General features: G+C 37.5%; 3 protein-coding genes across 5 annotated transcripts; 2 read left to right on the forward strand and 1 right to left on the reverse strand.

Moving 5' to 3' along the window:
* Nucleotides 1–11: 11 nt before the first annotated feature.
* On the forward strand, nt 12–1,715 carry LOC112464837 (ATP-dependent (S)-NAD(P)H-hydrate dehydratase-like). Its single transcript, XM_025032076.1, has 2 exons — nt 12–192; nt 374–1,715. Exon 2 carries the CDS (start codon nt 396–398, stop codon nt 1,347–1,349), a length of 954 nt encoding a protein of 317 aa, XP_024887844.1. The 5' UTR covers nt 12–192; nt 374–395; the 3' UTR covers nt 1,350–1,715.
* An 84-nt stretch (nt 1,716–1,799) lies between these two features.
* On the reverse strand, nt 1,800–4,592 carry LOC112464838 (syntaxin-7-like). 3 transcript variants are annotated; one of them, XM_025032078.1, is made up of 6 exons: nt 3,998–4,592; nt 3,740–3,862; nt 3,600–3,669; nt 3,231–3,405; nt 2,936–3,160; nt 2,604–2,852 (listed from the first exon to the last, which is right to left on the reverse strand). In XM_025032078.1, the coding sequence occupies exons 2-6, from the start codon at nt 3,846–3,848 to the stop codon at nt 2,604–2,606; spliced, it is 828 nt and encodes a 275-aa protein (XP_024887846.1). In that variant the 5' UTR covers nt 3,849–3,862; nt 3,998–4,592. The 3 variants fall into 3 exon arrangements, with proteins under 3 accessions (XP_024887847.1, XP_024887846.1, XP_024887845.1); XM_025032077.1 differs by having other exon boundaries at nt 3,740–3,877; XM_025032079.1 differs by lacking the exon at nt 3,998–4,592 and having other exon boundaries at nt 1,800–2,852; nt 3,740–3,848.
* Nucleotides 4,593–4,640: 48 nt separating this feature from the next.
* Nucleotides 4,641–6,280, forward strand: LOC112464836 (ribosome biogenesis regulatory protein homolog). Its single transcript, XM_025032074.1, has 5 exons — nt 4,641–4,913; nt 5,004–5,262; nt 5,378–5,679; nt 5,755–5,934; nt 6,019–6,280. Exons 1-5 carry the CDS (start codon nt 4,765–4,767, stop codon nt 6,158–6,160), a joined length of 1,032 nt encoding a protein of 343 aa, XP_024887842.1. The 5' UTR covers nt 4,641–4,764; the 3' UTR covers nt 6,161–6,280.
* The last annotated feature ends 2,770 nt before the right edge of the window (nt 6,281–9,050 follow it).

Raw genomic sequence — 9,050 nt, forward strand, 5'->3', positions numbered from 1 at the left:
ATTATTTGTAAATTATGGTATTATCAGTCAACTGAAACAGATTCGTTTTGACACAAGATATCGTGAACCTGTTGCGATAACGATAACACAAGAATAATAAGTGTATTTTTGTTTTGCAACATCTGTGCATCTTGTTCGACATCTTTCATTGCGCGAGGAGACACTAGGAAATAATTTTGTCGGCTATTGCAGGTAAAGATGAGCAAGACTCAAGAAATATAGATAACTTGATCTGTAAAATTTTCACATTGTTTTTTCTTTGTAAAAGATTTGTTATTAATCTGCGGATGATGTATGTACGCTAGTATGTTTTAACAGATATTTTTCCTTGTGTCTCAAGGATGGCATTTGTTATTTGTAATTTTCTCTGCAGGCAACAAATTAGATTTGCATCAATGTCCACGATGTCTACATCGTCGTCTATGGACGAACGTATGTTGAAGGGAATACGGAAGGTGATACCGAATTTGATTAATACCAAGTACAAAGGCCAAGACGGCAGGATTGGCATTTTTGGCGGCAGTACCGAGTATACGGGAGCACCGTATTTTGCGGCTATGAGTGCACTGAGAACTGGTGCCGATCTCGTCCATGTATTTTGCGCGAGAGACGCCAGCGTTCCTATCAAGTCCTTCAGTCCAGAGCCGATAGTCCATCCGGTCCTGGACCAACAGGATGCGATACAGCAAATAAAACCTTGGCTCGATCGTCTGCACGTTATTCTGATCGGACCTGGACTTGGCAGAGATGAGAAGATATTCAAAACAATTGTTGAATTAATAACAATCTGCCGAGAGGCGAGGAAGCCGTTGGTTATTGACGCCGATGGTTTGTTCCTGGTCTGTCAGAAGCCAGAAATTGTGAAGGACTATCCCGGAGTTATCCTGACGCCTAACGCAATGGAGTTCAGTCGTTTGGTCAAAGCGGTACTGGACAGGTCAGTTTCGCCCGCTCCTGTAGTTAAAACTTCCGACATGAAGCACGTGGCGGAGGCTCTTGGGAAGAACGTGATAATTCTGCACAAGGGAGCGAAGGATGTGATCGTGGACGGTCACAAGGGTACCGAGACCGTGTCGTGTGGATTGGCTGGCTCTGGGAGGAGGTGCGGTGGACAGGGTGACCTCTTATCCGGTTCATTAGCGGTATTCTGGTGGTGGGCTATCTCTGCGGGAACCAGCGAATGCGCCTTGTCGCCCTCAATAGTAGCGTGCTACGCTGCATCGAGATTAATCAGAGAATGCAATGCATCGGCCTTCAAGATAAGACAAAGAGGAATGTTGGCCTCGGATATGCTGGAACAGATACAGCCGGTTTTCAGCAAGATCTTTGAAACTCATTGCGACAAGTAACGCATAATTGCATCATTTTTTTCGCTTTCAATTACGTTGTTTCTATACAGCGCTGTTTTTTTTCTCATAAAACATTATTACATATATTAGTATTAAGTGAAAGAAATGTGGATGTGCAGTATCAATGATTATATTGCCGTTTCATTATTGTGGATTTTAGAACTTCCTCGTTTATTGGAAGAGGTCGAACTCGAAGCACTGATTCCTGAAGTGTATACATTTATATACAATTTACAAAATTTTTTTACTGATATATTACATAAATTGAAATATACGTATTTAGAAAGTTGGCTTCAGAGAAACGTATTTAGGATAATACACGCTAGTATATAAATATATTGGTTTTGTAATTTTTGTGATTTTGTAAAAAATTTGAAAGTTTATATAAATAAATATTTATATAAAATTGTATAGTTTATTTGTTGATATATTAAATTCTTAATGTATAGAGATACATATATACACACATAAAAAGATGAACTCCATTAAAAGCGTTGATTTTTTTATTCATTGCATATACCTATTTTAAGATTTGTATGGTAAGAATAATTAGAGCCAGATCTTGCTCTTGCCGGTCTTTTTATATATACATATTGTTTATTATATCTTGTTTAAAATAAAAATTAACATCCCTAAACTAAATACATTAACTTATATGAATCCTTTCATATATTTTTAAATGACTATAATGCTCTCTCCGACATTCGCCTCGAAATTGTTGTTAGGAATAGTTTTTAAGATATTTTACAGGCACATATAGTTCCATTGCAGACAACAAGCATACTCCGTTATTTATTTTACCATACATAAGCATTCCACACAGCACACGCGCGCACACACACACATATCTAGCTTTGTTACACATAATCGCGTTAAGTTATCTAAATTGTCATACACGCGTATGTATATTAAATATAGTTGATCATTATACACTGATAGTTTATGAGTATTGAAACGTACAAATGGACTGCGGCAACTTTTAGACATGCCGTTAAGAACTTTACTCGCAAATCAGAGCTCGCACCTACGATTATCACAATTAGATGGATTAAATTCGCAAGATTCGTGTGTTTCTCCACTCTCCTGCATCTCTATGACAATGCTATCCCTTGCGTGGTTTTAAAACAATTAAAACTGAACAAAAACGTCGCTAAGAATTTTATGACTTGCGAATTGCTATCGTTTACGGACAGCAGTCTCTTGTAGCACTACGTACCATGCTGTACACTGTTATAAATATATGCATGTTGTTTTTTACTTGCTCTGCCAAACAATGATACCAATCAAGATCGCCAATACGACTACCGCGATCACTATGAGAATACATTTCTTCTTGCGTAGCTTGGTCTGATACATACTCGCTTGCCTCACTTGAGAAGCGCCTTCGCTAACAGATACCTCGGTTCTCTCGACCGATGCTTCTATAGAATCAATCACTTCTCCTTGATCGTACACCAAAGCTCCAAGATCTTTGAATATCTGATTAATATCGCTAATGTTACTCTGCAAAAACAATAAATGATGTAGTTTATATGTTTAAAATGTATTCGTGTATATGAATCTTTGTCAATCTCGAAAGAATTTACCTCCAATTGCCTTATACTAGCTTCCTGTTCTTCTAACATTCGCAAATTCATCTGTTCCTGCAGCTGCTCCTGTTGCTGCTTCGCATGATCGCTCCCATACGTTCTGCTGTCTTGCAGCTCGATAAGCGTATCCTGTTTCTTCTCTCCGAACGGCGCGATACCCGCACTAGCCTTAGCCTTCCTGACCATTTCTTTCTCTTTGGAGGCAGCTAGCCTTTGTACGGCCTAAATTGAATAGTAATTATTGACAACATGTCAGATATTAAAATGCATTTATACATCAATCAATATTTACTTGAAAAGCGTTCAAAGCGGTGGTAAATTCGTCTTGAAGGCGTTCCCTCTGCATCTTCCGCTGCCTCTGTTCTCCAGGGCTCGTGGAGCCAGAGTTATTCGCTAGCATAGCCAAATCTCGAAGATGAACGCTGGTGTCCTTCGCCAGCTGCTGCGTGTAGTGCTGTATCTGATGCCTGTGAAACGACAAGTTCATGAAACTCTGATCTCCGTTCATCTAGGTATACGCTAACAGGATTTAATTCCTTCCTTCATTGTTGTATTTCGGTGATTAAATCATGCATTAAATCGCGTCGGTAAGTCAACAGCTACAAAACTGGAAGCGAATTAAATCTCGCCTAATTAAATGTGTGTATTTCTCATAACTTACAGCTGATTCCTGAGTTCCTGAGAATCGGTGGAACTGCCCAGCTGGTTGACCATCTTCTGCATGGAAGACACTGCGAACGAATCATCGAAATAAGTATCCCGTATATTTCCCAAACCAGTTCCGATGATCGGAGAACCTACCATTTTGTGATATCTTCAGTATCGAGGTGCCAATCGTTTGGGACAACCTGCCGAAATCCTGTTCCCGTGCGGGACCACCGTTGTGGTAGGACGAGAATCCGGCATCCATCTTTGAGCCGTCAGCTGACGTTATGTTAGCTAATTATTAAGATTATACAAATTCAATTACACGAGTAGGAGTAAATATCTTTGCAATCAATGTGTTTGCAAATCTCTCCCTGACGATTCTACGTAAATATAACGTTAGACAGAACTAACCAATTATCGATGCAAACGTAACAATCGCTCCTCGCCGTTTCTCCGCGACGAAGCTGAGGCGACGTGGTGCTCTCTTTCTTTATGAGGGTATTTAACGTGCCGCGTCACTCGGGTATTTGTTTTTCGGCTTTCTTGACACGTCCAGTACTTTGTTCTTTTATTGGGTATCAATGACCTCGTGCGATTTCCTCGCGCGATCGTTAGCGGCGTCGAGGACGAGATGAGAGATCGGCGTCTCCTGGCGCGCACTTGTCAACACAGGACGACAAGTGGGTCGATCGTTCGCGCGATGAGTCACGAAGCTAGCGTAGCAACAGACACTTCTCCCATGACACACGGCGAGATCCTCGCGTTGAATTCCTCGATGAGAGTCGCGCCGAGAGAGCTTCCTCTCGCGTTGATCGATAACGCGACACTCCGATCTCCTCGAACGAAACGTCGCGCGTACCTTATCAGAGGCCGTATCAGGCCGTATCACACCATTCACACCACTAAATTGCACCGAACAGACTGAACTGCACTAATGCACTAATCCGCACTAATCGCACCAGTCGTAATCGCCGAGCGACACACAAAGCCCGACGGAAATGACAGAAGACAGAAGACAGAACGCGACGGAAACGAGGCGGCGTCGGCGGCGACTGTCGCGAACACGTGACACCGTTCCGCGTCCAATAGAAAGAGTTTCTCCGCCACGTTTCCGTACATATGTGCGGACTGTGCGGAGTGCGGACATCTCATAACCTCAAATTCGCGCGAACCTCGCCATGGATGTTGTAAAGTCAATTTTGGAAGACAACCAAGGAAAGGCAGATCTGAGTAAATCCACGAAGGTGCACAAGGATGTGGAGCTCGACATCGATCTGGGGACCCTACTCGCGTCCGACTATAACCCTCTGGACGCGAAGACTCTCGAGTAACTACCTTATACATGTGTTTAATAGCTCTGTAAGAAAACCTTCTGAAATTGTCTTAAAAATGCTTACAATACTTGTTGTATTTACAGATCGAAGTCAGAGACATATTTAAGAAATCTGACCAGAGACAACGTACAGTTGCTGATCAATGAGATTTGGCAACTGCCAGTGGAACGGGTTGACGAGGCTATAGTGGCTACATTGCCCAAGCCTGAGTACGTATTGCCACGCTCGCGCGTAATTCCGAAGCCCAAGCCTTTGACAAAGTGGCAGCAGTTTGCCAAGGAAAAGGGAATACAAACCAAGAAGAAGGGTAAATCTAAATTGAAATGGGACGAGGAATTGAAGGCAAGATTTGTTTTAAGAACTATTCTGTTTTGTTCAATTAAATTAAATTGAATGAAGAGGCTTGTAATGAATAATCTTTCAGTTTACTTGATTTCTTTTTAAAATATTTTTTTAGAAATGGATTCCCACGCACGGTTATAAACGAGCGAAGGCTGAGGAGCAGAAGGAATGGTTGGTAGAGGCCAAAGGCAATGGTGACTCGACCGAAGATCCGTTTTCTAAAACCAAATCGGCTAAGCAGGAAAGGCAGTCCAAAAACGAATTGCAGAGGCTTCGCAATATAGCCAAATCGAAAAACGTCAAATTACCAAGGGTTGGTTTACCTACCAGAGAACACTTTTCGAATTCTCAACAGCTTTCTGAAGCTCTAACTGTAGCGCGTACGTCGACAGCATCTGTTGGAAAATTCCAGTCTAGGTAAGCTCTTTAGATATTGCGACTTGTCTGCCATAAAATGGTTGCTTTTTAAACAAAACTATACGATTTCTATAGGTTGCCGAAAGAAAAGGATGCAAAGGGAATTGCCAAGGAGATGTCAGGAATGAAGAGGAAGAGGAAAGCACCTCCGTTAAATCCTATCGAAGAGAAACGTCAAAATAAAGGCCTGATAGACAGCGTTTTGAAAACCAGTACGAAGATTCTGCGCGACGACTGCTCGACGGGAATTGCAGAGTAAATTTTTACTTGCGCTGATTTAATTCAAACGCATTATATGCAACACGATAATGACGCGATATTTCTTCACGTGTGTTGCAGGATAAAGCAGTCCGCGGCAAGCGGCAGTAAAAAGAGGAAAGGCGCGCTAAAGAACAACAAAAGTAAAACCGCTAAAAAGCCAAAGGCGGGGAAGAAAGAGCGGAATTTGCACAAGAAAGTTGGCGGTAGAAAGCGACGATAAATTAAGATGTCTGTAATAATATCCGTAGCAATAAGTCGAATTTGATGTGCAAGTTTTAAATGCGTTCAATTTTCTATGTAAAAAGATTTTAATAAAATCGAAAATAATGTTGAGAAAACATCACGCTTTTTCGCGCATTATAATTATACATAGAATTGTGATACTCCTCTAATTGTGACACCTCTAATTGTGCTTAAAGATTGTTTCGACTACCTAAAAAGCCTTCCATTTTCGAATTCTTTACAAATTCTTGAGTTTCAGTAATTTTCTTAGCACTCCAAGTGGCTCGTTCGCTTCATAAAAGCAATAATGTTAATCCATTGTCTCATTGAACCTGGTCTACTCGCATATAAGATATGACGTCATTACGCTTGCTACTAATGAAAATGCGTCGTTAGATTAGGATCAGGGATTTAAATTGTAGCATTTTTTAATCAAATATATTTTGTCTTTAAATAATATAAAATTCAAAAAATAATAATTTTTTGATAAAAAATAAATTTATTTCCCCGATAAATAAAAAAAAGTTACATTTAAGAAAAATGTTAAAACCGAATTGCCCCTCTTGACGTATGAAACGAAGTGCCCTACGGGTTCTTCTTATCTTTGACTTTCCTTGTCGGGGTAGCATATGCTAGTTTATTGATCCTCCTCTTTCGCTTGTGAAGATTTTATCGTAACAGACTGAACAACGTTATGCTTTAAAATTAAGCTTAATAGTGATATGTGTCTTGTATTATTATAAATTTACTTATCTAAGAGATAAATTTTCCAAATTTATATTTTTGATCTCTGAACGTTTTTATTAATGACACATATATTTAATATTTTTACAAGACTAACGATAGTTTACTTTCGTACAAGTAACTTTTTTTTTCCTAACAAATTGTCTTATAAACATAAACTTATTCAATTTACATTTATATTATTGTTACTAACATTAACATTAGTATTGCTCATAATCCAATTACATAATCCGATACAGTATACTTTAAAGTTAATGTTTCCAAAGAGATCATAAATGTAGGCCAAAAAACTGTCCCATTTGAGGACGGTCTGTCATTTTTTGGCGCATTGACAATCTTATTGGTTTCCGTCGTTTCCTCGTAAAATTCCTCGTTACTTGTGTGTGGATTCAAATTACCCGAATGGGTGTATACAGGTGATTACCCTGAATCACCCGATTAATCTGAATCCACATAGAAATAACGAGGAATTTTACGAGGGAACGACGGAAACCAATAAAGTTGGGATTGTTAGTGAAAATGCTCCAGTGTGTTTATATATCTCCCCTCGTAGGGCACATGAGGAAAAAATAAATACACTTTTCTTTTTATAAATCGACCCCAAGGTATCGATCAAGTCTACTTAGAACTTAATCCGTTCACTCGTTATTGAGATCTCAACATCTCGAGTACTCGCAACTCGTCACGTCGCGTAAAAAAGTTGTGCGGTCTCGCTTCGCGTACGTACTTGGAGCGAGACATTGCACTATACCGTGTCTCTTGATTCCATGATGAAACTTTATGATTTTGGATATGCAATCCGAATATTATCGGTTTTTATTTAATCGTAAAACTATCTTTTCATTAATTAACTTATCTAAAGAATATACAGAATGTTTTAGATTTAAACTTATTATTATATATACACTAATTATTATTATTCAATTTATATTTATCCCTCGGATAACACACAGTCAATTTGACCTTTCTTTCTTGATTCCACTACATTTCAAGAATGTACACGTAAATTTTTAGCCAGAAATATTAAAAATAAAAAAAATAAAATTTTTGCCGTAAATTTTTCTGAATAAAAGAGATATAACGAGAATAAATAAGATATTGTGTTAGGTGTCATAAAAAGAAAAATATCTGTAGATAGGGAAAAATTATTAATTAGTTAGGATGTCTGTTGTCATATATCCATTTATTCCTTTCCTACATATTTATCCAAGATTAAATATTATATAAATCGATGCAAAGAAGTAATATATATAGACATATTTAAAAAATGTCAATATGCATAAATATAAAAGCATAAATAAAAGGGATAAAAAATATTTTGGTTTTATTATTATGCAATTTATTTTATAGAAAATGTGATAATGGTTATTACTAAAACTTATTTTAACAAAAAGCATCGATTTTACCCTAACTTTTGTAACCTATCCATCTAGTTTGGATTGAAAAATTGGCTTTATGCCAGTCAAGTAATATATGACGTGAGATTCGAAATATTCTTGAGAAACGCTGAAACTTATTTTTAAATTATTTTAGAATTTATCACATGGCACAATTATACATTCAACTTTGCAATAATATATATGACTATTTATAATATTATATAAAAAATAATTTTAGTAGAAAATGAAAAATATAATGAGATATATTTATACCGATATGTATAAGTTTATATAAAAATTTGCATATATTATTCAATTAAGAACGCGATTATTGATTAATTGTAATATCTGTTACTTTTTTTCGGCTATCACGTCATTTATTCTGTAGATCTTACTTGATATATTTTCAAGATGCGTGCCGCATGAACAACATGCACAATCACGCATCTTTGTATTTAATTCGCGATCGGTTTCCGCGGTTGGATTTCGCGGTCAGTTTTTACATCAAGACATTTTCTCTTATTTTAATTTTTTAATTTTGTTTACATAAATTATAATTTTTCGCGGAGTATAATTGAGATTAATATTTATAATGCGAAGTAAAATTTTTTCTATATTGAAACGAAGTGTAAACTTATATGTATACACTTATTATTATATAATCATTTTCCCATTTATATTTAAATATTTAAATGTACATTACTCAAATTATTATTACTTATACTGATATTATTATTAAAATTGCTCATGAACCAATTACATCCC

The sequence above is a fragment of the Temnothorax curvispinosus genome, unplaced genomic scaffold (genome assembly GCF_003070985.1).
Source record: "Temnothorax curvispinosus isolate PA1 unplaced genomic scaffold, ASM307098v1 QBEX01014600.1, whole genome shotgun sequence".
In the NCBI taxonomy this organism is placed as follows: domain Eukaryota; kingdom Metazoa; phylum Arthropoda; class Insecta; order Hymenoptera; family Formicidae; genus Temnothorax; species Temnothorax curvispinosus.

What these genes read in the sequence shown, in the direction of transcription:
- LOC112464837 (XM_025032076.1), top strand. Translation starts at nt 396, where the DNA reads ATGTCCACGATGTCTACATCGTCGTCTATGGACGAACGTATGTTGAAG.
- LOC112464838 (XM_025032079.1), bottom strand. Translation starts at nt 3,848, where the DNA reads ATGGATGCCGGATTCTCGTCCTACCACAACGGTGGTCCCGCACGGGAA. An exon ending in CCGCTTTGAACGCTTTTCAA is followed by an intron (nt 3,161 to 3,230) that starts GTAAATATTGAT and finishes TATTCAATTTAG; the next exon opens with GCCGTACAAAGGCTAGCTGC. An exon ending in CTAGTATAAGGCAATTGGAG is followed by an intron (nt 2,853 to 2,935) that starts GTAAATTCTTTC and finishes TTGTTTTTGCAG; the next exon opens with AGTAACATTAGCGATATTAA.
- LOC112464836 (XM_025032074.1), top strand. Translation starts at nt 4,765, where the DNA reads ATGGATGTTGTAAAGTCAATTTTGGAAGACAACCAAGGAAAGGCAGAT. An exon ending in CTGGACGCGAAGACTCTCGA is followed by an intron (nt 4,914 to 5,003) that starts GTAACTACCTTA and finishes TTGTATTTACAG; the next exon opens with ATCGAAGTCAGAGACATATT. An exon ending in TGCTCGACGGGAATTGCAGA is followed by an intron (nt 5,935 to 6,018) that starts GTAAATTTTTAC and finishes CGTGTGTTGCAG; the next exon opens with GATAAAGCAGTCCGCGGCAA.